Source organism: Rhincodon typus, chromosome 24 (assembly GCF_021869965.1).
Source record: "Rhincodon typus isolate 14 chromosome 24, sRhiTyp1.1, whole genome shotgun sequence".
NCBI classification, from domain to species: domain Eukaryota; kingdom Metazoa; phylum Chordata; class Chondrichthyes; order Orectolobiformes; family Rhincodontidae; genus Rhincodon; species Rhincodon typus.
The window spans coordinates 22895191-22920311 of record NC_063355.1 but is presented as its reverse complement, the minus strand read 5'-3'; the positions used below and the strand labels follow the sequence as shown (position 1 = coordinate 22920311).

General features: G+C 41.8%; 1 protein-coding gene across 1 annotated transcript in view; it reads left to right on the top strand.

Moving 5' to 3' along the window:
• The window catches only part of LOC109931611 (leucine-rich repeat-containing protein 43), a 42284-nt gene that overhangs the window by 16329 nt on the left and 834 nt on the right, over positions 1 to 25121 (top strand). The window contains exons 5-9 of the mRNA XM_048611551.1: positions 2706 to 2944; positions 19466 to 19605; positions 20304 to 20384; positions 20783 to 21007; positions 22722 to 22818. Coding sequence (XP_048467508.1) covers positions 2706 to 2944; positions 19466 to 19605; positions 20304 to 20384; positions 20783 to 21007; positions 22722 to 22818 — 782 coding nt within the window. The remainder of the gene's footprint in view (positions 1 to 2705; positions 2945 to 19465; positions 19606 to 20303; positions 20385 to 20782; positions 21008 to 22721; positions 22819 to 25121) is intronic.

The following is a 25121-nucleotide window of genomic DNA, read 5'->3' as shown; positions in this document are numbered from 1 at the left end:
AGGATGGGAAGGGCACAAAAGGTACTCTGGGTGGGGGATTTCAATGTCCATGACCAAGAGTGGCTCGGCAGCAGTACTACTGATTGAGCTAGTCGGCTCCTAAAGGACATAGCTGCTAGACTGGGTCTATGGCAGGTGGTGAGGGAACCAACAAGAGGGAACAACATACTTGACCTCATCCTTACCAATCTGCCAGCTGCAGTTACATCTGTCCATAACAGTATTGGTAAGAGTGGCCATCGCACAGTTCTTGTGGAGATGAAGACCCGCCTTCACATGAAAATAACCTCCATCGTGTTATACAGCACTATCACCGTGCTAAGTGGGACAGATTTTGCACAGATCTAGCAACTCCAGACTGGGCATCCATGAGGCGCTGTGGGCCATCAGCAGCAGCAGAATTATACTCCAGCACAATCTGTAACCTCATGGTTCAGCATATCCCCCACTCAACCATTACCATCAAGCCAGGGGATCAACATGGTTCAATGGAGAGTGCAGTAAGGCATGTCAGGAGCAGTACGGCATACTTGAAAATGAGGTATCAACCTGGTGAAGCCACCAAACAGGACTACTTGCATGCCAAACAGTGAAAGCAGCAAGTGATAGACAGAGATAAGTGATCCCACAACCAATGGATCAGATCTAAGCTCTGCAGTCCTGCCACATCCCATCGTGAATGGTGGTGGACAGTTAAACAACTCACTGGAAGAGGAGTCCTCAATGATGGAAGAGCCCAGCACATCATTGCAAAAGATAAGGCTGAAGCATTCGCAGCAATCTTCAGCCAGAAATGCCGAGTGGATGATCCATCTCGGCCTCCTCCACTGGCCCCCAGCATTACAGTTACCAGTTTTCAGCCAATTTGATTCACTCCATGTGATATCAAGAAACCATTGGAGACACTGGATACTGCAAAGGCTACAGGCCCTGACAACATTCTGGCAATAGTACTGAAGACTTGTGCTCCAGAACTTGCAGCTCCCCTAGCCAAGCTGTTCCAGTGCAGTTATGACACAGGTATCTACCTGGCAATGTGGAAAATTGCCTAAGTATGTCCTGTACACAAAAAGCAAGACAAATCCAACCCGGCCAATTACCACCCAATCAGTCTACTCTCGATCATCTGTAAAATGATGGAAGGGGTCATCAACAGTGCTATCAAGCAGCACCTACTCAGCAATAACCTGCTCAGTGATGCCTAGTTTGGGTTCCACCAGGGCCACTCAGCTCCTGACCTCATTACAGCCTTGGTTCAAACATCGACAAAAGAGCTGAATTCTAGAGGTGGGGTGAGAGTGACAGCCCTTGATGTCAAGGCTGCATTCGACCGAGTGTGGCATCAAGGAGTTCTAGCAAAACTGGAATCAATGGGTATATAGGGGCAAACTCTCCAGTGGTTGGAGTCATGCCTGACACACAGAAAGATGGTCGTGGCTGTGGGAGATCAATCATCTCAACTCCAGGACATCTCTGCAGGAATTCCTCAGGGTAGTGTCCTAAGCCCAACCATCTTCAGCTGCTTCATCAATGACTTTCCTTCCATCATAAGGTCAGAAGTGGGGATGTTTGCTGATGATTACACAATGTTCAGCACCATTCACGACTCCTCAGATACCGAAGCAGTCCGTGTTCAAATGCAGCAAGATCTGGATAATATCCAGGCTTGGGCAAGTGACATTCAGGCCACACAAATGCCAGGCTTTGAACATCACCAATAAGAAACAATCTAACCACCATCCCTTGACATTCAATAGTGTTACCGTCACTGAATACCCCACTGTCAACATCCTGGGGGTTATCATTGTCCAGAAACTCAACTGGACTCACACATAAACACAGTGGCTCTAAGAGCAGGTCAGAAGCTAGGAATACTGCAGCGAGTAACTCACCTCCTGACTCTCCAAAGCCTGTCCACCATCTACAAGGCACAAGTCAGGAGTGTGATGGAATACTCCCCACTTGCCTGGATGAGTGCAGCCCCGACAACACTCAAGAAGCTTGACACCATCCAGGACAAAGCAGCCCGCTTGATTGGCACTACATCCACAAATATCCACTCCCTCCACCACCAATGCTCAGTAGCAGCAGTGTGTACTATCTACGAGATGCACTGCAGAAATTCACCAAAGATCCTCAGACAGCACCTTTCAAACCCATGACCACTTCCATCTAGAAACAAGGACAGCAGACATATGGGAGCACCACCACCTCCAAGTTGCCCTCCAAGTCACTCACCATCCTGACTTGGAAATATATCACGTTTCCTTCACAAAATGAACAGAAAAAGAAACTACATAAGATAAATAAAAACTCATCAGTAAAAATGTTTTAGATTTTGTCTGTAAGATTTTGTGTTAGGATTATTTTGTGTGTGTAGTAATTGTAATGAGGTCAACCAGGTGGACCTCATAGAATATGAGTTCCTTGATTGGGACTGTTAATCTGGTCCAATTAGGGAGCCCTGGCTGACAGATATAAACAGAGTGTCAGGCATTGCCTCGATCTGAGAGCTGGCTCTGAGGGAGCTGGATCAGTGTCAAGGACTCTCCACGTGTCAAAGAGGAGTGACACGATGCTGACCTCTGTGGACTTATTTCAGTGTGTATCTTGGTATTCATGTCTTTTCAAGTTTGTTAAGAAGACTTGGATGATTGTTTCAATACTAATACTATCTTGATCTTGTTTATCTTTTTGTAAAATAGGCCCAATTTAATATCCCTTGATTTGAGTTTCAATGACTTTGTCAATCTGCGGGACATTGTAACTTCTCTTTCTTTCCTGCCAAACCTGAAGAACTTTATTTTCCTTGGCAACCCATTGGCTCTTTATCCGTATTATCGGGGTTTTACAATAGACATTCTGCAGAACCTTGTTTCTCTGGATGATGTCTTGATATCCCCTCATGAAAGACATCATTTTAAGGGCATCGCTTTACAGCAAGGTAAGCATTTTAAGTAAATGAAACCTTGACTGTAATTTTCCAAAAATTGTTTGATTCGGGGAAGTATCAGAGGATTGGAAAACTGCTAGTGTGACACCCCTAGTCAAAAGGGAAAGGGGCAAAAAGTGGGTAACTGTAGGCCAATTAGCCTAATATCTATTGTTGGAATAGTATTGGAATCAATTATTAAGGCAGTAATAGCAGTACATTTGTGAAAATATAATTTAATCAAGCAGAGCCAGCATGGCTTTGTTAAAGAGAAATCATGTCTGACTGATTTATGAGAGGCTTTCAAAGAAGTCTCAACCAAAGTGGATTGAGGGGAACCAGATGTGTTGTATTGAGACTTCCAGAAAGCATCCAACAAGGTACCTCTCAAAAGGTTAAATCATAAGATAAGAACACACGATATTGGAGCTATTATACTGACATGAATAGGGAATTGGCTAAGTGGTAGGAAACGGTGAGCGGGGATAAGGGGTTCTTTTTCAGGTTGGTGACCCATGACCAATGGGTTTTCAGAAGGATCACTGTTGGGACCATAACTGTTTACAATATGTTAATGACTTGGAGGAAGGAAGTGAATGTGCTGTAGCCAAACACAAAAATAGATGAAAAGGCAGGTTGCGAAAGCGATACAAACAGGTATGCAAGAAGTTGGCAAATAGAGTATCAAGCGGGAAACTGTGAAGCTGTTCATTTGGAAGGGAGAATAGCCGAATGTAATATTATTTAAATGGAGGAAAACTGCAGAAATCTGCAACACAAAGAAGCATGGTGTACTTGTGCATGAAACACAGAAAGGTAGCACAGTGCAGCAGGTAATCAGGAAAGCTAACGGAACCTTTGTTTAAGGGATTGGAGTACAGAATTGGGAAGTCTTACTGCAACTGTACAATGTGCTAGTGAGACCACATCTGGAGTACTGTGAGCTGTTTTGGTCTCCTTATTTAAGGAAAGTTATCATTTCTATGGAGGCAGTTCAGACAACGTTCACTAGGATGATCCCTGGTATGGAGGCATTTTATTATGAGCAAAGGCTAAACAGGTTGGGACTCTACTCACTGGAGATTAGAAGAACGAGAGGTGATCTCATTGAAACATAGAGGATTCTTAAGGGGTAAATGCTGAGAGGATGCTCCCCTCATGGGAGAGTTTAACGCAGAGGGCATCATCTCAGAAAAAGGAATGCCAATTTAAGACTGAGATGAGGAGGAATTTATTCTCTCAGAAGGTTGTGAGTCTTTGGAACTCCTTGCCACAGAGAGCTGTGGGTGCAGACTCTTTGTGTGCATTTAAGACTGAGATAGATAGATTGTTGATCAGTCAGGAATCAAGGGTTATGGGGAAAGGACAGGAAAGTGGGCATGAGGAATGATCCTATTGAATGTCGGTGCAGGCTCAAGGAGCTGAATGGCCCACTCCTGTTTCTATTTCTTATGGTCATGAGGTCTAATGAGTCAGGCTGACAATGGCTGCAGTTCTAACTCTGTTTATCTGCCTCTCCCTGGAGTTGTTGGTTATCTTCACCTTCAGGGTGAAAGGCAGAGAGTTGCGTGCAAGAAAGGTGAAATGAGCACAGGGAATAGATGGGAAGCATTGAGAAGGATAACCACGAGGAATGGGTACAACGCAGCAATAGATTGTGGTTGAGTGTGAGCATTGAATTATTGGATTAGATTTGAGAAGGAGGCTCAAGAGAAAGAAACAAGCAAGATGGATGAGGAGACCATTCACCTTGCCAGACACAATGAGCTTCTATTGCCTGGATATTTGCAAGTCGCCACAGCAAGAATTCCTGAAGCCATTCAGATACCTGTCAGAGTTCCTTTAAATGGAGCCTTCCCTGATTGCTTGTGGTAGCTGGGAGATGGATGCTAGTGCCATGAGTCAATAAAGCCATTCTAACAGGAAGTAATTCGAGAAAATTCTACCCAAGGATGTGCACAGATGAGGAAGGGTATTACAATGAGGCCTAAAAGGCCTATTCAGCAATTCTCCACGGGGAGAGAAAGGAGAAACTCATTTACTGTATGTAACAAACATGATAAATCAGTATCAGTGCATGTATTCATTACAAGATTGGTTACATGAACTATCACAGATTAAATAAACTTCAAGGCTAAAAGAGAGACAGAAACTGCCAGAAAACATCCTGAGACATTAATTACTTTAATGCTGCTACTGACCATAGATACAAGTACTCAAAATGCTCAACAGTTCAATCTGAAGAAAATTATCAAACTGATATTTTCGGTAATAAAAACCAAAAGAAATGCAAATGCTGTAAATCAGGAACAAAAACAAAGTTGCTGGAAAAGCTCAGCAGATCTGGCAGCATCTGTGAACAAGAAAACAGAGTTAACGTTTCGGGTCCTGTTTTGAGGAAGGCTCACCGGACCCGAAACATTTATTCTGTTTTCTCCTTCACAGATACTGCCAGACCTGCTGAGCTTTTCCAGCAACTTTTTGTTCCTGTTTTTGTTCCTGATATTTTCAGTATAACATTTGGATCAAATTCAAGTGCAGTTGCATTTAAAAAAAAATCAATCTACTCTTATTCCTTCACGTGCTAGAATCTTCCACATTATTCTTTCAATTTTAGTTAAATTATTCAGTTTTACTTCTTTAATTCATTCAACAATTTGTTTTAATTTGTTGCTTATGTAATAATCCAAGGCATAGTGAATTCAGAACAAAAGCAGAAGTTGCTGGAAAAGCTCAGCAGATCTGGCAGCATCTGTGCAGAGAAATCAGAGCTAATCCTGTGAGGGTGAAGGGTAAGGTTGGCAGGAGTAGGGAACCCTGGATGACAATAGATATTGAAGCTTTGACCAGAAAAAAGAAGGAGGCATGGCTCAAGAGCAGACAGCTGGGATCAAGGGAATCCCTGGAGGTATATAGTGGATACAGGAGTTTAATGAAGAAGGAAGTTAGGAGGATGAAAAGGGGGCATGAGATAGCTTTGGCTCAGAGCTTAGGGTGGATCCAAAGAGATTCTTTAAGAATGTTAAAGGAAAAAGAATAACTAGAGAGAGAATAGGACCCCTCAAGGACCAAATTGGACATGTATGTGTGGAACCACAAGGGATGGGCAAGGTCCTCAATGAATACTTCACTTCTGCGTTTACCGTGGAGGAAGACATGAAGACTTGGGAATTTTGGGACGTTAGTGGTGATATCTTGAGGACAGTCCATATCACAGTACAGGAGGTGAAGGAAGTATTAGAATGTATGAAGGTGGATAAATCTCCTGGTCCTGACCAGATATATCCAAGAACTCTGCAAGATGCTAGAAAAGAAATTGCGGGGGCCCTGGCTGATATATTTGCATCATCGTTAGCCACAGGTGAAGGTTGTATCCTTATTCAAGAAGGGCTGCAAAGAAAAAGCTGGGAATTATAGACCAGTAAGCCTAACATCTGTGGTAGGTAAGTTACTTGAGAAGATACTGAGGGATAAGTTATACATGCATTTGGAAAGACAGGGCTTGATTAGGAGTAGTCAGCATGGCTTTGTGCGTGGGAGATCATGCCTCACAAATTTGTTAGAGTTCTTTGATGAAGTGACGAGGAAGTTTGATGAGGGTAGGGCAGTAGCTATAGTCTGTATGGATTTCAGTAAGGCCTTTGATAAGGTTCTACATGGTAGGCTGTGCTGGAAGGTTAGATCACATGGGATCCAGCAAGAGCTGGCAATTTGGATACACAATTGGCTTGATGGTAGGAAGCAGAGGGTAATACTGGAAGGATACCCGTCTGACTGGAGGCCTGTGACTAGTAGTCTGCCTCAGGGTTCGGTGCTGGGCCCATTGCTGCTTGTTATCTATATCAATAATTTGGATGAGAATGTATAAGGCATGATTAGTAAGTTTGCGGCTGACACTAAAATAGGTGGTATTGTGGACAGTGAGGAAGGTTATCAGAAATTGCAGCAGGATCTTGATCAGCCGGGGAAGTGGACTGAGAAATGGCAAATGGAGTTTAATATAGAAAAGTGTGAGGTGTTGCATTTTGGAAAGTCAAATCAAGGTAGGAGTTTCATGGTGAATGGTAGGGCCTTAAGGAGTGTGGTGGAACAGAGGGACCTTGGAGTTCAGGTGCACGGTTCTCCGAAAGTGGAGTCACAGGTAGACAGGGCAGTGAAGAAGGCTTTTGGCACACTGGCCTTCATCAGTCAGGGTATTAAGTATAGAAGTTGGGAAGTTATGATGCAGTTGTACATGATGTTGGTGAGGCCGCAGTTGGAGTATTGTGTTCAGTTTTGGTCACCTTGCTATAGGAAGGATTTTATTAAACTGGAAAGAGTGCAGAAGAAATCTACAAGGATGTTGCCAGGACTCAAGGGACTGAGTTATAGGGAGAGATTGGACAAATAGGACTTTTTTCTTTAGAGCGTAGGAGACTGAGGGGGGATCTTATAGAAGTGTACAAGGTCATGAGAGGCATGGATAGGGTGAATGCACTCAGTCTTTTTCCCAGGGTTGGGCATCTGTTTAAGGTAAGAGGGGAAGAATAGATGGGAACCTGAGGAGCAATTTTTTTTATACAGAGGGTGGTACGCATATGGAATGGGTTGCCAGTGGAAGTATTGAGGCGGGTACATTAACAACATTTAAAAGGTATTTGGACAAATACATGGATAGGAAATGTTTAGAAGGATATGGGCAAAGTGCAGGGAAATGGGGTTAATGTGGATGGACATTTTGGTCGGCCCTGACCAGTTTCGACTAAAGGGCCTGTCTCCGCGCTGTAGGACTCTTAACGTTTCGGGTCTGGTGACCCTTCCTCAGAACTGATTGTAGATAGGAAATTGTCAGTTTTTATGCGGAAGATAGCGAGGGAGATGGAGGTAAGGAGTAAATGATAGGTGGGGATAGAGGTCAAAGAGAGAGAACAGCTGGACAGACAGAGGAGTTGATAATATCTGGCTAGGAGGTTGAATAGCAGTTAATGAGGAGTGTTAGTGACTAACAATAGGTAACTAACTAATCTAACAATCTGAACATATGCAATGGAGGCAACTGGAAGCTCAGGGTCAGAGGAACTGAGAGAACGGAATGGAGTCTTTATAGGAAGCGGGGTGCGAGGATGTTCAGATTAGGCCAACTTCAACAAGGGAGCCTCCGAAATGCCCAATTTCTTCCTCAACTGAGGTTTCCCCAGTACCGTTGTCAACAGGCCCTCAAACGGGTCCAACCCATGTCCTGCATTTCCGCCCTCACTCCTTCCCTTCCCTCCCACAACAACAATAGGGCTCCCCTTGTCCTTACCCACCATCCACCATCCCACCAGCATCCACATCCAGAAGGCCATCAGATGCCATTTCTGCCACCTCCAGTGAGATGCCCACCACCAGAAACATGTTCCCCTCCCCTCCCCACCCTAGTCTGCCTTCCGCAGGGACCATTCCCTCTGGGAGACCCTGGTCCACTCTTCCTTCACTCCCAACATTCCCCCACAGCCCTCCCCACCGACACCTTCCCCCGCAATTGCCAAATGTGTAACACCTGCCATTTACCTCCTCCCTCCCCAGTATCCAAGGGCCCAAACATACCTTCCAGGTGAAACAGCACTTCACCTGCACTTCCTAAAATCTAGTCTATTACATTCGCTGCTCACAATGTGGTCTCCTCTACATTGGGGAAATGAGGCATTGACTGGGTGACCGCTTTGCAGAACATCTACGTTCTGCTCACAAAAAAGACCCTGAACTGCCTGTTGCCTGCCACATTAACGCACCACCCTGCTCCCTGGCCAATATCTCTGTCTCTGGCTTGCTGCAGTGTTCCAGGGAAGCTCAGTGCAAGCTGGGAGAACAACACCTCATTATCCGCTTGGGGACCCTGCAGCCCTCCGGATTCAATATCGAGTTCAATAATTTTAGGGCCTAAACTTTCCCATATTCTAGCCCCCTACCCCACACATCAGGCCTGGTTATCGCATAGCCTGCCATTACACACTACCTGTTGTCAGTCACTAAAAGTCCCTATTAACAATTATTCGCCCTCCCGGCCTGATCGTTATCAACTCCTTTGTTTATCCAACTGCTCTTCTCTCTCTTTGGGCTCTATCCCCAACTATTGTTTATTCCTTACTCCCTTTCCCTCTCTATCTTCTGTATATAAACCGACAATTTCCTAGCTACCATCCTTCTGAGGAAGGGTCACCGGACCCGAAACATTAACTCTGATTTCTCTTCACTGATGCTGCCAGATCTGCTGACCTTTTCCAGCAACTTCTGTTTTAGTTCCTGATATACAGCATCCGTAGTTCTTTTGGTTTTTATTTGCATAGTGAATTCAGTCTTTAGACTGGGAAGATACATTTTATTTCATTCTTTTCTTCCAACTGTTGCACGTCTTGCTCCAGATTTTATTGCTCCTGAAACCAAGGTAACAATAGAAATAGAAAAAGTTACGGGTATTCCCAACCCCATCGACCCTCTGGATCAGCCACCAGAATTTCCAGTTGTTAAGAACAGTTACTTTGTGACCTATGAGTTCCTTGGAAATCCCGAAAGTGCTGTGGAAGTAAATGAATTAAATGAACCACGTGAAGAAGAAAACAAGGTGAGTGACAGACTGATGCTTCTGGAGAACCAAACATCTCTTTCAACTTTCTCTGTTATTTTCGAATTCTGGATAAGGTGTCTAGAGGAACAGTTTGATTCCCACCCAGTCATATTGACCAAAGGTAATAATGGTCTCACGTAAAATACTGACAACAAAGAACTGTATTGAATAAAACAGCAACAGAAAATGCTGGAGAAACTCAGCAGGTCTGGCAGCATCTGTGGTGAGAAAACAGAGTTAACTTTTGAAGTCCAGTTATCCTTCTTGAAGCTTCAGCAATTTCTGCTTTTGTTTCAGATTAATGTCATTGATCGTTGTCCAGTTAGGTCTTGCAGTATGTAGGTACAAACTACTACAATATCTGAGGAGGTGTGAATGTTACTGAAAACTCTGCAATCATCAGTCAACATCCCCACTCTTGACCTTATGGTGGAAGGAAGGATATTGTTGAAGCAGCTGAATATGGTTAGGTCTAGGACATTATGAGGAATTCCTGCAACAATGTAAGTGGACTGAGATGATTGGCCTGTGACAAACAGGCTCATCTTACTTTGTGCCAGGTATGACTCCCCCTAGTGGAGAGGTTTACCCATGATTCTCATTGACTTCAGTTCTGTTTGGGTATCTTGATGCCACACTCAAATGATGCCTTGATGTCATGGGCAGTCAATCTTGCTTCACTTCTGGAATTCAGCTCATTTGTGCATATTTCTGCCAGTTCTGTGATGAAGTCTGGAGTTGAATGACCCAGACAGAACCCAATCTGAGCACTGGTGAGCAGGTTACTCATGAATTAATGCTGCTTGCTCGCATTGTGGATGACACTTTCCGTCACTTTTCTAATAATCAAGAGTAAACTATTGGAGTGGTAGTTAGCTGGGTTAGATCTGTCCTGTTTTTAATAGACTGAATATGCTTGAGCAATTTTCCACATTGCTGGTAGATGCCACTTTAAAAATCTATTTTGGCAGGCTTTGTTGCAACAGGAATGTTGGCCTTAGACACCACAAGAACTCCTCACTCTTCATTCAATAGTAGCATCACAAGATCCAAAATCTATTTGATCTCATCCTCATCAATTTACCTTTCACAGATGCATCAGTCCATGATTGCATCAATCGGAGTGACTACCATGCAATCTTGTGCAAAGTCCTGTTTTCACATTTGATGATACCTTCCACTGTCTTGTGTGGCACTACCACTGAACAGATCTTAAAACTAGGCAGCCATGACGTGCTGCAGGCCATCAGCAGCAGAATTGTATTCAACCACAATGCGTGACTCATGGGCCGGTATATCCGCCATCAAGCCAGAGGATCAACACTGGTTCTTGCAGGAAGGCAAGTCAGGAGCAGCATCAGTCTTACCTAAAAATGAGGGGTCAACCTGGTGAAGCTTCAGCACATGACTGCTTGCGTGCCAAATATCATAAGCTTTTGGCATTAGATGAGGCGGAGTGACTTCATCACCAACAGATCACATCGAAGATTTCTAGTTCTGCAATATTCAGTTATGGATGATGGTGGACAATCAAACAGTTAAAAACAGGAGATAACTCCACAAATATTGCCAATTCTCAAGGATAGGTGAAGTTCAATACATCGTTGCAACAGTCAAGGCCAAAGAATCTACATCTATCTACAGCCAGAAGTGCCTAGCGAATGATTCATCTTGGTCTCTCCAGAGGTCTCCACCATCCTTGGCCAATTCAATTCACTCCATGTGATATCAAGAAATGGCTGAAGGTACTGGATACTGAAAAGGCTATGGGTCCTGACAACATTCTGGCAATAGAACTGAAGACTTTTGCTCCAGCCACTCCTGTAGGCAGGCTATGTATGGCATCAAGGAACCCTAGCAAAATTGGAATCGGGGGGGGCAGCCCTCTGCTGGTTGGAGTCATGCTCGGTAAAAAGGAAGATGGTTGTGGTGTTGGAGGTCAGTCATCTCAGCTCCAGGACATCTTAAGTTCTTCAGAGTAATGTCCTAGGCCCAACCATCTTCAACTACTTCATCAATGACCTCCATCATCAGGTCAGAGTGGGGCTGTTCACTGATGATTCAGCACCATTAGGGACTCCTCAGATACTAAAGAAGTTTGTGCCCATACCTAGCAAGACCTTGACAACATCCAGGCTTAGTGGCAAGTAATATTTGTGCCACAGAAGTGCCAAGCAATGATCAGCTCCAACAAGACAATCTAACCATTGCTCCATGAGTTTAAGTGGCATTACCATTACTTAATACCCCGCAATCAACATCCTGGGTGGTGATCGTTGACATGAAACAGAACTGGACTAGCCATATAAATGTTGTGACTATAAGAGCAGGTCAGAGGCTAGAAATTCTGTAGCTAGTAACTCACCTCCTAAGCCTCCAAAGCCTTTCCTCCATCTACAAGGCACAAGTCAGGAGTGTGATGGAATACTCCCCACTTGCCTGGATGAGATCATCTCTAGCATACTCAAGACCTGATATCCAGGACAAAGCAGTTCAAATGAGTGACATCCTTTCCACCACAGTGAGCGGCCATACTCTCCATCGCTGCTCTGTGGCAGAAGTATGAACGGGCCACAAGATGCACTGCAGTAATTCTTGGACAGGAGTTTCCAAACCCACAACCTCTATCAATTAAAAGGACAAGGGCAGCAGATGAATGGTAACACCATCACCTGCAATTTCCCCTCTTGGTCACACATCATCCTGACTTGGAAATATGTCACCGTGCCGTCAGTGTACCTGGATAAGAAATGCTGGAACTCCCTTCCCAGCAGCATTGTGGGTGTGCGTATGCCAAATGGACTGTAGACATTCAAGAAGCAGCTCACCTCAACCTTCTCCAGGGCAATTAGGGATGGGCAATAAATGTTGGCCCAGCCAGTGATGCCAACATCCCATGAACAGATGAAAAGAAAGGCTCCAAACTCTCCCAACCTCCTTCAAATCTGCTATCAACACACCTCTCCTCAAAAGAACCCTCTCATGACCGCTCTGTTCTGGCAAACTATGGTCCTATCTCCTCTCCTTCCCTGTCCCAGTCCTTGAATATGTTATCAGCTCCCATGTCTGTACACACTTTGTTTGAATTCTTGCAATAAGTTTCCTCTCCCATTTTAAAATACTAAAACAGATCTTACCAAGGTTACCACTGATTTCCTGGTTTTCTGTGACAAATATAAACTATCACAGCCCATCTTCCTCAATCTGCCTCCCCCCTTTGATACATTCAACTCTGACATTATGTTCCAATTAAATATTAGGAGAAAAGATGTCTGCTTTCTTTTCCAATCACAAACTCCATTCTCTAGCCATCCCTCCATTGCTCTCCCTAGCGAGTGTCTGAGGCTAAATCAAGCTGTTTGTAATCGTGTTGAATTAGCTCTCAGACAAGGAGGAATGCGATGGACACCTAAAGATGCTGAAGGATGCCCTCATAAGAACAGGATATGTTGCACAACTTATTGATCGCCAGTCTGAATTGCCACAGCAAAAAAAATTGCAACAACCTCCTGAAAAGACAGAGACAGGACACCACCAGTAGAGTACCCTTCATCATCCAGTACTTCCTCAGAGCAGAGAAACTATGCCATGTTCTTCACAGCCTTCAACATGTCATCAATGATGACAAACGTCTCTCCAAGATCATCCCTACTTCTCGCCTTCAAACAACCACTAAACCTTAAACAGACCGTTGTTCGCAACAAACTACCCAGCCTTCAGGACATCATTGACACCAACACCAAAAAACTCTGCCATGGCAACCTCTGCAAGACATGTCAGACCATCGACATGGACACTACCATCAGACGTGGGAACACCACTTACCACATACAGGCAGATACTCACGTGACTCGGCCAATGGTGTCTACTTCATATGCTGCAGGCAAGGGTGCCCTGAGGCATGATATATTAGCAAGACCATGCAGATGCTACGACAACAGATGAATGGACACTGTGCAACAATCACCAGACAGGGATGTTCCTTCCCAGTTGGGGAACATGTCAGCGGTCAAATCAGCATTCAGCCTCCGATCTATGGGTAAGGGTCCTCCAAGGCGGCCTTTGAGATCTGCAACAACGCAGAGTCGCTGAGCGGAAACTGATAGCCAATTTCAGTACCCACAAGAAGGCCTCAACTGTGAACTTGGGTTCATGTCATGCTACATATAACCCCACCATACTATGCTGTATTTGTAAAATCTTACTTACTATCCTGTTTTGACACCATCACCTTGATAACTTGTTATGATCTCTCTACCTTAATTAGTTTGTCCAGTTTTGGGTTACTTGTTACTTTGGTTAGACCGTCCACATGCGACTCTTGTACCTATCATTATTCAAGTCATTTCGTTTGTCTCCAGCACCATCTTATTTTTAATTTTTTGTAATTATCTCTCTGCCTGAATTAATCAGATTATAGTTATCCCTTCGCTTGCTATTCAGCTGTTGACACTTTACTCACACCACCTGAACTTTTGATCACCTGCAGAGACTTGTTATTCAGTCTGTTGACACTCCACTCATACCATTTGTATGATCTTTTGATCTCTCTGCCTATAAATTCTGTGCCTCCATACCTCTCTTCACTTCACCTGACAAAGGAGCAGTGCTTTGAAAGCTTGTGATTCCAAATAAACCTGTTGGACTATAACCTGGTGTTTTGTGACTTCTGATCTTGTCCACCCCAGTGCAACATCGACATCTCCAAATCATGAATTAGCTCTGAATTGAGCTTCCAACTAAAAGTCCATATCACCACTAAGAATTTGTACCTTTCTAACATCTCACAACATTGATATTATCTCAGCTTGTTTGCTGCTTAAACTCTCATTTGTGCCTTTTTTTAATTCTAAACTTGTTTATTCTAATGCATTTGTGGCTTCCTGTGTTCTATTTTCCAGAAACGAAAGGTCAATCTACACTCTATGGCCTATGCCCTAATTCCCACCCAGTCCCATCACCCATCTCTTCAGTGTTTGATGATCTGAATTGATGGTATTTTGCCTCCAACAGGATGTTTTTACCTGATGTGGCAATGCTTCTGTTATCTCTCATAACATAAGAAACTTGGCATGGATACCATGGCATTAAAGAATCCAAATGACATTTATTCCAGCTCAATATTATTCACAAATTTTACATTCACAGGCACATAAATATCTGGATTAACATTAAGCAATTATGTTTTGGAGAGCAGCATGCTTTCAATAGTGTGTCATGCTTCAAGTGATCCTGGGGTTAGATGGAGCAAGAGACTGTTATACCCTCAGGTTACATGTTATGATACAATGATATCATGAGCATGTTTCCTGGACTGCGAGACAACATCGCCATTTATCTAAAGATAAAAACTTATCCCAAACATGGTTGTATACGTACACATGGGATCTTAACCTCAAGAAATTGGGTGTGGATAAATTTCCAGCTATAGTTCACTCTTTAGAGCCTACCTTTCTGATCAGACATGTTATTGTCTGGCCTAATATGCCCATACAAGGCTTAGTGCCATAGTTTCTTCCATAAAATGCCCTAAGGTTACTTTACAGATGCATTATGATGTTACGTCGAAGATTCTCAACTTCCCTCCTCACCTGATGCATTATGAGGTTTAGATTAAACAACCACCAGTAGTCTGTCTGTAATAAGAGAGCAGTTCTATGGTCCTCTGGGACTATGGAGATTTTTAAGAAAAGGCATTTGTAGAAATGAAAGTCATTGTTGTGATGGCACACCTTAGCAACCACCTAGGCAGTTGGTACCTCTAGTGTACAGGGGTCACACAGGGAGCTGAATGTATTGTACAAATCTATAATGGAGCTTGTTAATAATGGGAACTGTTTGTTTTCTACTCATTCTCGGGATGACAGCATCACTGACTAGGCCAGCATTTATTGCCTAATTGTACAAAGAGCAGTTAAGAGTCAACCACATTGGGCCTGGAGTCACATGTAGGCCAGATCAGGTAAGGGTGGCAGTTTCCTACCCTAAAGGACATTAGTGAACCAGATGCTGACAAATAGAAATGGTTTCATGGTCATCACTGGACTCATATTTTGAAAATCTTATTTGAGAATCTGATTCAAACCCAGGTCCCCAAAACCAGGATCCCAGAACATTACATGGGTCTCTGGCTTAACAGTCCAGTGATAATACCATTAGGCTGTCACTTCCCCATTATACATACAGAGAAGGGTACTTCCATCATTAAAATGCGTCTGTCAAACATTTCTACATTTGTTTAAAACATTTGACAAAGTTTACCTAATATGATTTATTCACATCATCATGTCACTCATATCTGATAAAACCATTGTGGAAATGATACAGAAAAGGAGGTTTGCTAGCCACTTGTTAATGAAGGTAGGAATGTTTTAGCCTCCAGAGTGTTAGAAACACTTGAGACTCCCATAGGTTTCCACTGAATCTTAATTTACCCACAAAGAAAAATGATCTTGATTGAGATTATGGAAACAAAGAATTAAAAGTCTTTGAGTCTTTCATTCAATTACTGTTTGAATATACTTCAATAGGCAACAGCTTTCTACTTTGCATTTGAAATATAAACCATTTCAAAGATGGAAATTTATTAACTATATATTCCTTTCAAAAGATAGGCCTAAAAGAATGATGACCCAGACAGAAGACTGTGAATAATAAGTGTAATTTGTGTTTACAGTCCATCTAGATGGTTAGCCTCCCCCTTTCATTTTTAAATTCATGTTAACTTTTTTGAAAACTATTTTCTGTAGGATGTGCAAAGGGAAAAATCCTCCAGTACTAAATCAAGTGAAAAAGACCTATCCTCATCACAAGCAATCCCGGAAGCGGTTCTTGATAATATTGACATTAGCAATGCCTCCAGTGAAAATGAGGAATATTGCCATGGTAAAATAAACCTAGTTACTTTACAGAATCTAAGTTTCTGAAAGATTTAATCCATGTTTTTGTTGTCAATTTGTTTAAATATTGCGCCTTGATGTTATTTGAGGAATACTGTCTTTGAAAAGCTAGAAAAATTATGCATTGTTTCAGTCACACAAGGAGCTGAATGTTATTGGCTGCAAATCAGGCAGGACCCCCCCTGACTCCATGCCCCAGTGCCCCTTCAACTCACCCTGCACTTCTGTAATATTCAGTGTGATGATGAATCAGCAATCCAATGTGATCACATCAAATTTTTTCCAACATTACAGTCAGCGAGCGGGTGATGAAATTGGAAGCCAACATCAATTTTTTTTTAAAAGCAAATGACAGACAATTGAATCAGAGATAGTAGGAACTGCAGATGCTGGAGAATCCGAGACAACAAGGTGCAGGGCTGGATGAACACAGCAGGCCAAGCAGCATCATAGGAGCAGAAAGGCTGACGTTTCGAATCTTGTTAAAAGTCCAATCAAAATCCAATGTTGCTCTCTCCATTCTTTTGTTAGGCACACAGGAAAACCTCTGCACCAGTATAAGGAGACAGCACAAAGGCAGATTAAAAAAAACACCTGCATGTGGGACTATGGCTACGCAAGGCAGTGGAGTCTACTGGTGAAGCTGGCACCTTATGGATGCCGTTAGATTTTTGTTTTTAAGCTGCCTTAACAAATAAAGACAGAATGAGAGGGCTGGAAGGCCTTTAAATTATTGTTAGTCTGATTCAAAGCCTAACCCTCTCCTTCCAGATGGCCAAACATAAACGTCTGATTTGATGCAGAGCCCCTACTTTCTCAGGTCTGGTTGGCCTCCTTTCCACCCACTAGTTGGCTGTTGGATCTTTGACTTGTGTTGAGATGGTGGGTACAAGTGCAAACAGGCCATTCATTTCCTGTTCCACCTCCCTCACCTGCCAGAAGTTGTAAAATCCAGGCCATTACTGTCACCTTTTGCTGCAAAGCTGCAAAGCTTGTTTACAAGGAACCATGGTGTGAAAAACAGCATATAAACAGTCCGCACCAACATTCAACTCCTCTCAAGTCTCTTCATACCCTTACATATTCAGTGCGGTCAGCATCTCCTTTTATTCCTTTTCTTGCTACATGTTTATCTAGCTTCAGTTTCAATGTAGTAACGTTGTGATGAATTATGTATTTAAGTTGATAGAATTTTACCAGTACAGAAGGCCATTTGACCCATCATGTCTGTACTGGCAATGTTACAGATTTTTTTTTCACAAAAGCCAAGTTACTGTTCAGCTTTTGCAGTTTTATGTGTATAAAATAAAGATAGTGATGCCACACAACCCATGCAACAACCAGGATCTAATTTAATACATGACAAGTAGATAAAATAGTCATTGTTCTGGATGAACTATCTGACCTTATTTTCTTATTGTAAAGAAAATTGATTTTTTTCGAGTTAGAAAGGATGCCTATAGGAAGATTGTGAACACATTGGAGAGATTGCAGAGGAGATTTACAGGAATATCTCCAGGAATGAGAATGGGGCTGCTTTCCTGGAGAGAAGAAGAGGGGTTTAGATAGAGTAAATAGTGAGAAGTTGATCCTGTTTGTAAAAGGATCAAGAACCAAAGGGCACAGATTTGAAATGATTCTCACATGACATTTGCTTCTTTTGTGAAAAGGAAAAGCTTTTCCACACAACAAGTGGTTTGGGTGTGGAATGTGCAGCCTGGAAGTGTGATGCATCCAGGTCCAGTTGAGGCATTCAAGAGTACATTGGATGCTTGTTTAAATAGAAATCATTTGCAAAGGTAAAAGGCAGGGGTATGGCATTAATTCATGATGCTTACTTGGAAGCTGGTGCAGACACAATGGGCTGAATGGCCTCTTCTTGCATCATTATACTTCTGTGATTCTGTGATATGATCCCCAGCTGATGGCATTCCGGAACAAGTCAGATCCCAGAAGGAAATCTGGCTTGTCAGATCATATACTTTCTTTTTAGTTAATTGGTATACACAGTATCTAGGTATTACAAGTGTCTTATATTAGTTAGGCATTGCTTCCATTCTCTTGGAATCTATGTTTCTACTAATAAAGTCCAGAAAACTGTGGGTTTTATTAATTGCCCTTTCTACCTGTCCTGCCACCTTTGTTCCAGTACACACCCAGGTCCTACTCCTCCTACACTCCTTTTAGAATTGTACCCCTTATGTTATACTGTCTATCCATGTTCTTCTTATCAAAATGTATCACCTCATATTTCTCTGCACTGAACTTCATCTACCATATATCCGCCTACTCCACCAAATTGTCTCTGTTCTTTTAAAGGTCTAGACTTTTTCCTCACAGGTTACAATGCTTCCAAGTTTCATATCATCCTAAAACTGTGAAATTGTCCCCAGTACAAAGACCGAGGTCATTACAAATACAAGAAAAGCAATGCTTACACCTGGAGAGCTCCACTACAAATTTTCCTCCGGCCTGAAAAATAACCATTAACCATTACTCTCTGTTGTCTATCCCTTAACCAATTTTATATCCACGTTGCTATTGCCCCTGTTATACCATGAGCTATAATTTTTCTCAGAAGTCTGTCATGTGACACGATATTGAACACCCTCGAACATCAACAGCATTACCCCCATCAACCCTTGCTGTTATCCTTTCAACAAGCTTTCCAGTAAGTTAGTTAAATGCAATTTCCCCTTTAGAAAATCATGCTGGCTCTTCCTAAACAATTCAATATTCTTTCCCTGTGACAGTCAACTCGATACCGACATCATCCAGAATTCCTCCTATCCCATCTCATCACTCTTATTTGATCTATTTTATTCAAATGTCATCCATTTTTAGATTTCCAATCTTTTCTGGTCATGAGCTTTAAAACTTCACCTTGTCATGTTTCCTTCTTCGTTCACCTCAAATGATGTTGATCTACTGTCAATGACTGATGCCCAACACTAATTTCTACAATTGTATTGTACAAGGCTACAGGAAACAAGGTTCTGTGGAAAGGAAAATGAGACACAATTTCTTTAAATAGATTTTTCCCTTCAGTGTTCACTCACAAGTTACCTCAAAAACCATGGGGAGATCCTATTATGTACAACTATACCAAGATTCACCTTGTGAAAGATCCATACGCCCTCAAGCAATTGCTACAAAATGGTCTGACAGTGACTGTAATAGAAGAAAAGGTAGGGATTTTTTTGATTATCAGTTTATAATACTGTTATATTCACAAAATTGATACTGTTTAGAACATTGTTTTACAATATATTTTGATTTCTGCAAATATAATCAAGGGCAAAAAGGCATGGTAGCTAAATGTGCAAATAACACCATCTGAAAGCATGTTGCAAAGACGTAAGAAGTTTGCAGGATAGAGTTAGGTTGAGTGAGTGGAGACAAATCTAACAGTTGGAGTATAATGCAGGAAAATGAGAAGTTATTCAATTTGGCAGGAAGAATGAAAAGAATGAAAATTCTGTTTGGTCACAACATTGCCAGGGGGATGCAGCAGCATTGGTCCAATCAGAATCTACAAGCATAGTCTGAGAATTAAGATTAACAGTTAACGTCTCCACGCCAGCAATGACCCAACCAATCACCACCCTCATCTCATGCTGTACAAAATGTTCAAGTCTATTTCTTACATGCTGAAATATGTATGTTCTGATATGTGCAAGATGAAAAGCTTTAAAGCTTCAACTTCTAATCTCCTTTGGACAGTGTACATCTGTAAGTCATTAAAATCTTGTGTTTTTTAAATAAATTCTGCATTTCATTCTCTTTAAATATTGTGTACTTGGTTTGTATGCTCTAACACGTCAGACTGAACATTTGTTAAGTTATCATTTTATTTTGAGGATTAAAGTCTTGCATGTTTTAATAGATCCTGTCATGGCCTATCGAGACGGAAGATGACAAAATTCCAGAAGCTTCCTCGAAAGAGAAAGACCAAGGTCCTGCAAAGGTGGTAGTAATGAAGGCAGAAAACTATATTATGCACTGCAGAGAAAAATTAAAGGGTGCTGTTATACCTTAGATTAAGTGTCACATCTTACAGCAGGTCATCTACTCCTTCAGCCCTTCCCATTGACATATTTTGCCAATAGCTTTTCTCAATTAGAAATCCTCTAAATATTAGGTAAATATTGCTCTTTCATGCCATTGATACGGGACACAACATTTTAAGTTGTTTTGAATGTAGTCAAACATATTGGTTGTAGACTCACCAGTTTCAGATCAATAGTTTTTGTGCCAATCTAAAACAGACAGTCATTAAATAGCAATGTACAAATGTTTCTTGTCTTTTGGTGTTTGCAAATTTGATTTATCTACAATGTACTTTTTTTTCTGAGGAGGAATTAGGGAGGCAAAAGCAGCGCTAAGGATGCAAAAGACAAAGACAAAACTAAGGAAAAATGGAAGTCACCAGTTTCACTTCAAAGTGATCCACCCATTCAGAAAATACTAGGAAGTTACCATGTAGATCTGTACTCCATTGTAACAGGAAGTCATGATTACCAGACAGTTTGTGATTTAGGAGTTCCCAAGATTGAGGAAAAACCCAAATCACCAACACCAGAGTTAAAGGTAATATACAAATATGGACAATTTAAATAACAGGTAGACAGGGTAGTGAAGAGGGCGTTTGGTATGCTCGCATTTACTGGCCAGTGCTTTGAGTATGGGATTTGGGAGGTCATGTTGCAACTTTTCAGGAGATTGGTTAGGCTACTTTTGGAATACTGCATTCACTTCTGGTCTCTCTGCTCTAGGAAAGATGCTGTGATATTTGAAAGGGTTCAGAAAAGATTTACAAGGATGTTACAAAAACAGAAGTTGGTGGAAAAGCTCACCAGATCTGGAAGCATCTGTGAAGAAAAAATCAGAGTTAACATTTCGGGTCTGGTGACCCTTCCTGATTTTTACTTCACGGGTGCTGCCAGACCTGCTGAGCTTTTCCAGCAACTTCTGTTTTTGTTCCTGATTTACAGCATGACAGTTCCTTCAGTTTTTACAAGGATGTTGCCAGGTTGGAGGGAGAGGCTGAACAAGCTGGGCCTAATTTCCCTAGAATGTCAGAGGCTGAAGGGTGACATTACTGATGTTTATAAAATCATGAGGGGCATGGATAGTATGAATAGCCAAGGTCTTTTCTCCAAGGTAGCAGAGTCCAAAACTAGATGGCATAAATTTAAGGTGATGGGGCAAAATTTAAAAGGAACCTAAGGGGCAACTTTTTCACGCAGAGGGTGGTACATGTATGGAATGAGCTGCCAGAGGAAGTGGTAGAGACTGGTACAATTTCAACATTGGAAAGGCATCTGGATGGGTATATGAATAGGAATCATTTAAAGGGATATAGGCCAAATTCTGGCAAATGGTACTAGATTAATTTTGGATATCTGGTCGGCATGGGTCTGCTTCAGTGCTGTAAATCTCAATGACTCTGAGTTTACATGAGCAAGTAAATTTTGCTGCAACTGTACACGGCCTTGGTGAGACTGACCCTGGAGTATTGTGTGCAGCTTTGGTCTCCTAACCTACAACAAGGTATACTTACCAGAGGCAGTACAGCAAAGGATCACTAGACTGATTCCTGGGATTGCAAGTTTGACATATGTGCTTGTATTCACTGGAATTTAGAAGAAAGAGAGGAAATCTCATTGAAAATGTGTAAAATTCAGACAGAACTGGATGGACTGGATGCAAAGATGTTATTTCCCCTGATTGAAGGCTCCAAAATAAGGAATCATTGTCTCAAGATATTGGGTGGGCTACTTTGAACCGAGATGAGAAGACTTCTTCACTCAGAAACCAGCAAACCTGTGGAATTCTCCACTACAGAATGTTGTGGAGGCCAAATCACTGAATATATATAAGAAAACAAAACAAAAATCGATTTCTAGAGGCTAAAAGTGTCAAGAAGTGTTGGGAGACAGTGGCAGGAAGGGGTTAAGATAGAGGATCAGCCATGACCATGTTGAATGGCAGAGCAGGGTCAATGGGCTGAATGGCCTACTCATGCTCCTATTTTCTATGTCCATGTTTCTTTGTTAGTCTTTGGAATTCTCTTCCGCAGCAAGAAATGGAGGTTGTGTCATTAAATATATTCAAGATGGGGTTGGACAGATTTCTGATTGAAAAGGGAACCTGGGATAATGGGGGCAAGCAGCGAAGTGCCGTTCAGATCAGCCATGAATTTACTGAGTGACAGAGCAGCTTATTGGGCCAATGGCCTACATGTTGAATGGCCGACCCTTGCTCCTTCATATTACAGTTTGATATTTCAATTCCTCATTAGGAAACTAAAAAAGGAAAAGGTGATAAGAAAAAAGGAAAAGGCGATAAATCTGGGAAAGACTCGAGGACAAGTGCGAAAATGAAAACACCAAACAGCAGTAAGTGCAGTAATTGTCTTAGAAATTATGTGCCAACCTACTATGCTTCACATGACCTGAGGTTTTGTACCCAGTGTTTGATCAGTTACAATGAATCCTCACCATATTCTAAGTATTGCTGGTTACTAAATAACTGCAATAATTATGTTAACATCATGGATAAATGAAAATGTTGATGCTAACATTCAGAGAATTCAAAATGGGCATTAGCCTTCAGCATCTGATGGAATATCTGGCACTAACTTTGACAAAGACATGAACAAAACAATTGACAAGGTAGACACAGAGAAACCAATGAGATAGCTATACAGTTCAAAGAAGAAATTGAAGTATCCCATGAGAGCAACAAAAATCAAAAAGTTGTTAATTCCCAAAAAGAAGTTGAAAAGACCCTAATAATAGTCAAAAAATTATCTGACAGCATAGAATTCTTATTAGTGCACAGGAGGCACTTGAAATCTGTCTTTGGCAAAAGAAGGATCACTTTTTTTCCCATTTACATTTTTTCAAATTACACATTAGGAACTTAACCATACTAATTTGATGAAATACAGATCAAGAAAGACCCTACAGATGAAACCTATTTTATACTTTACAACCTGAACTAGTCAAACCACACAGTTATGTTTTTCAAAGCGATTCTGACATTGTCTTGGTTTGCTGACCTATCTGGATTTGTCCCTATACACATAAAATTATTAATATAAGAAGCACAAAACTATCAAGAATGGAACAAATGATTCAATAATAACGTAGAAGTAAATCAGTTAATATGCAAAATTAATGGAAGAAGATATTTCTCTCACCCAGTGCAGCTGTTCTACCTGTAGTCTGGGGCTTGGGCTTTACTTTAATCCCAGTAGGAGCAAAACTTTGAACACATCATGTTCCTGTGAACAAATTCTAGAAGTGTGCCATAGAGATCTATTATGGGAAGTGTCATTTTCACCGTATCTCCATGAAGTTCCTAGAACACAGCACGAGAACCTGTGTCACTGATAACTAACATACAAAAAATATACACAGCAACAGAATACAGTAAGAAGATACAGGAATAGAAACATCAAATTAAACTGAATTTTTACTCAGAATTTCATATGCTTATGGACTAAATACCTGGGGTAATATCCAAACTAAATATTGATTGGGAAAGACATTTTTTTAAATTCCCTCAAGGAATGTGTGTGTTACTGGCTGAGCCATCATTTAATGTCCATCCTTAATTGTTCTTGGTGGTGGGCTGCATTCTTGAAATACATTGCTGTGGTCCATTTGGGATATGACAATTTGTGGGATACAGCAGTGTTAGGAAAGGAGTTCCAGGATTTTGCCCCAGCGACAGTGAAAAAATGACGATATAGTTCCAAGCCAGGATAGTGCATGGCTTGGAAATGAAATTGCAGGCGGTAGTGATAGCTCAGTGAGTGGGGTTGGGGAATGTGAGGGTGATAAAATATGGCATGAAAATCAGAAAGGGGTGGTTGAAGCCTGAGCTCAGACATTGTATCTACAAATATTGGCCAGTCAGGGCTGGACATGAGCAAGTGACATCTTCTGACATGGAGTTTTGAAAATTACCTTAGTGCAAAACTAGACCAACAAAGGCTATAAATCCCCCATAAATAAAATCTCTTTAATAACCATGTAAATAACTGAGAAGAATGGTGAGAATACATCTGAAACAAATATCACTAATTCACAAATAACAACATCAAGGTTGAAATTTGCAATGCAAAAGAAATGAGCAATGCTTTGTTAGAATCATAGAACCCCTACAATATGAGAGCAGGCCATTCAGCCCATCAAGTTCACACCAATCCTCCAAAGAGCATTCCACTCAGACCCACCCCCCTACCCTATCCCTGTAATCCTGCATTTTCCATGGCTATTCCATCTAGCCTGCACATTCCTGGACACTGTGGGCAATTTAGCATGGCCAATTCACCTAACCTGCATATCTTTGGACTGTGGGAGGAAATCAGAGCACCTGGAAGAAACCCTCGCAGACACAGGGAAAATGTGCAAACTCCACACAGACAATTGCCAAAGCCTGAAATCAAGCCCAGGTCCCTGGTGCTGTGAGCCAGCAGTGCTAACCACTGAGCCACCATGCTGCTCAAATTGTGAGAGATCAGATCATTAGAATGGAAAGTACAAATGATTAGTTCGTTACAATAATGTGTGTTTGCATTCTAAAGTGTTGCTGTTTTCCAGCGAAGCTGATAGTCATTTTGAATTACAACTTCACTTCCCAATATTACCCCCTGAGCTCCACCCTACAGTTTAACAGAGGAATAATGCAG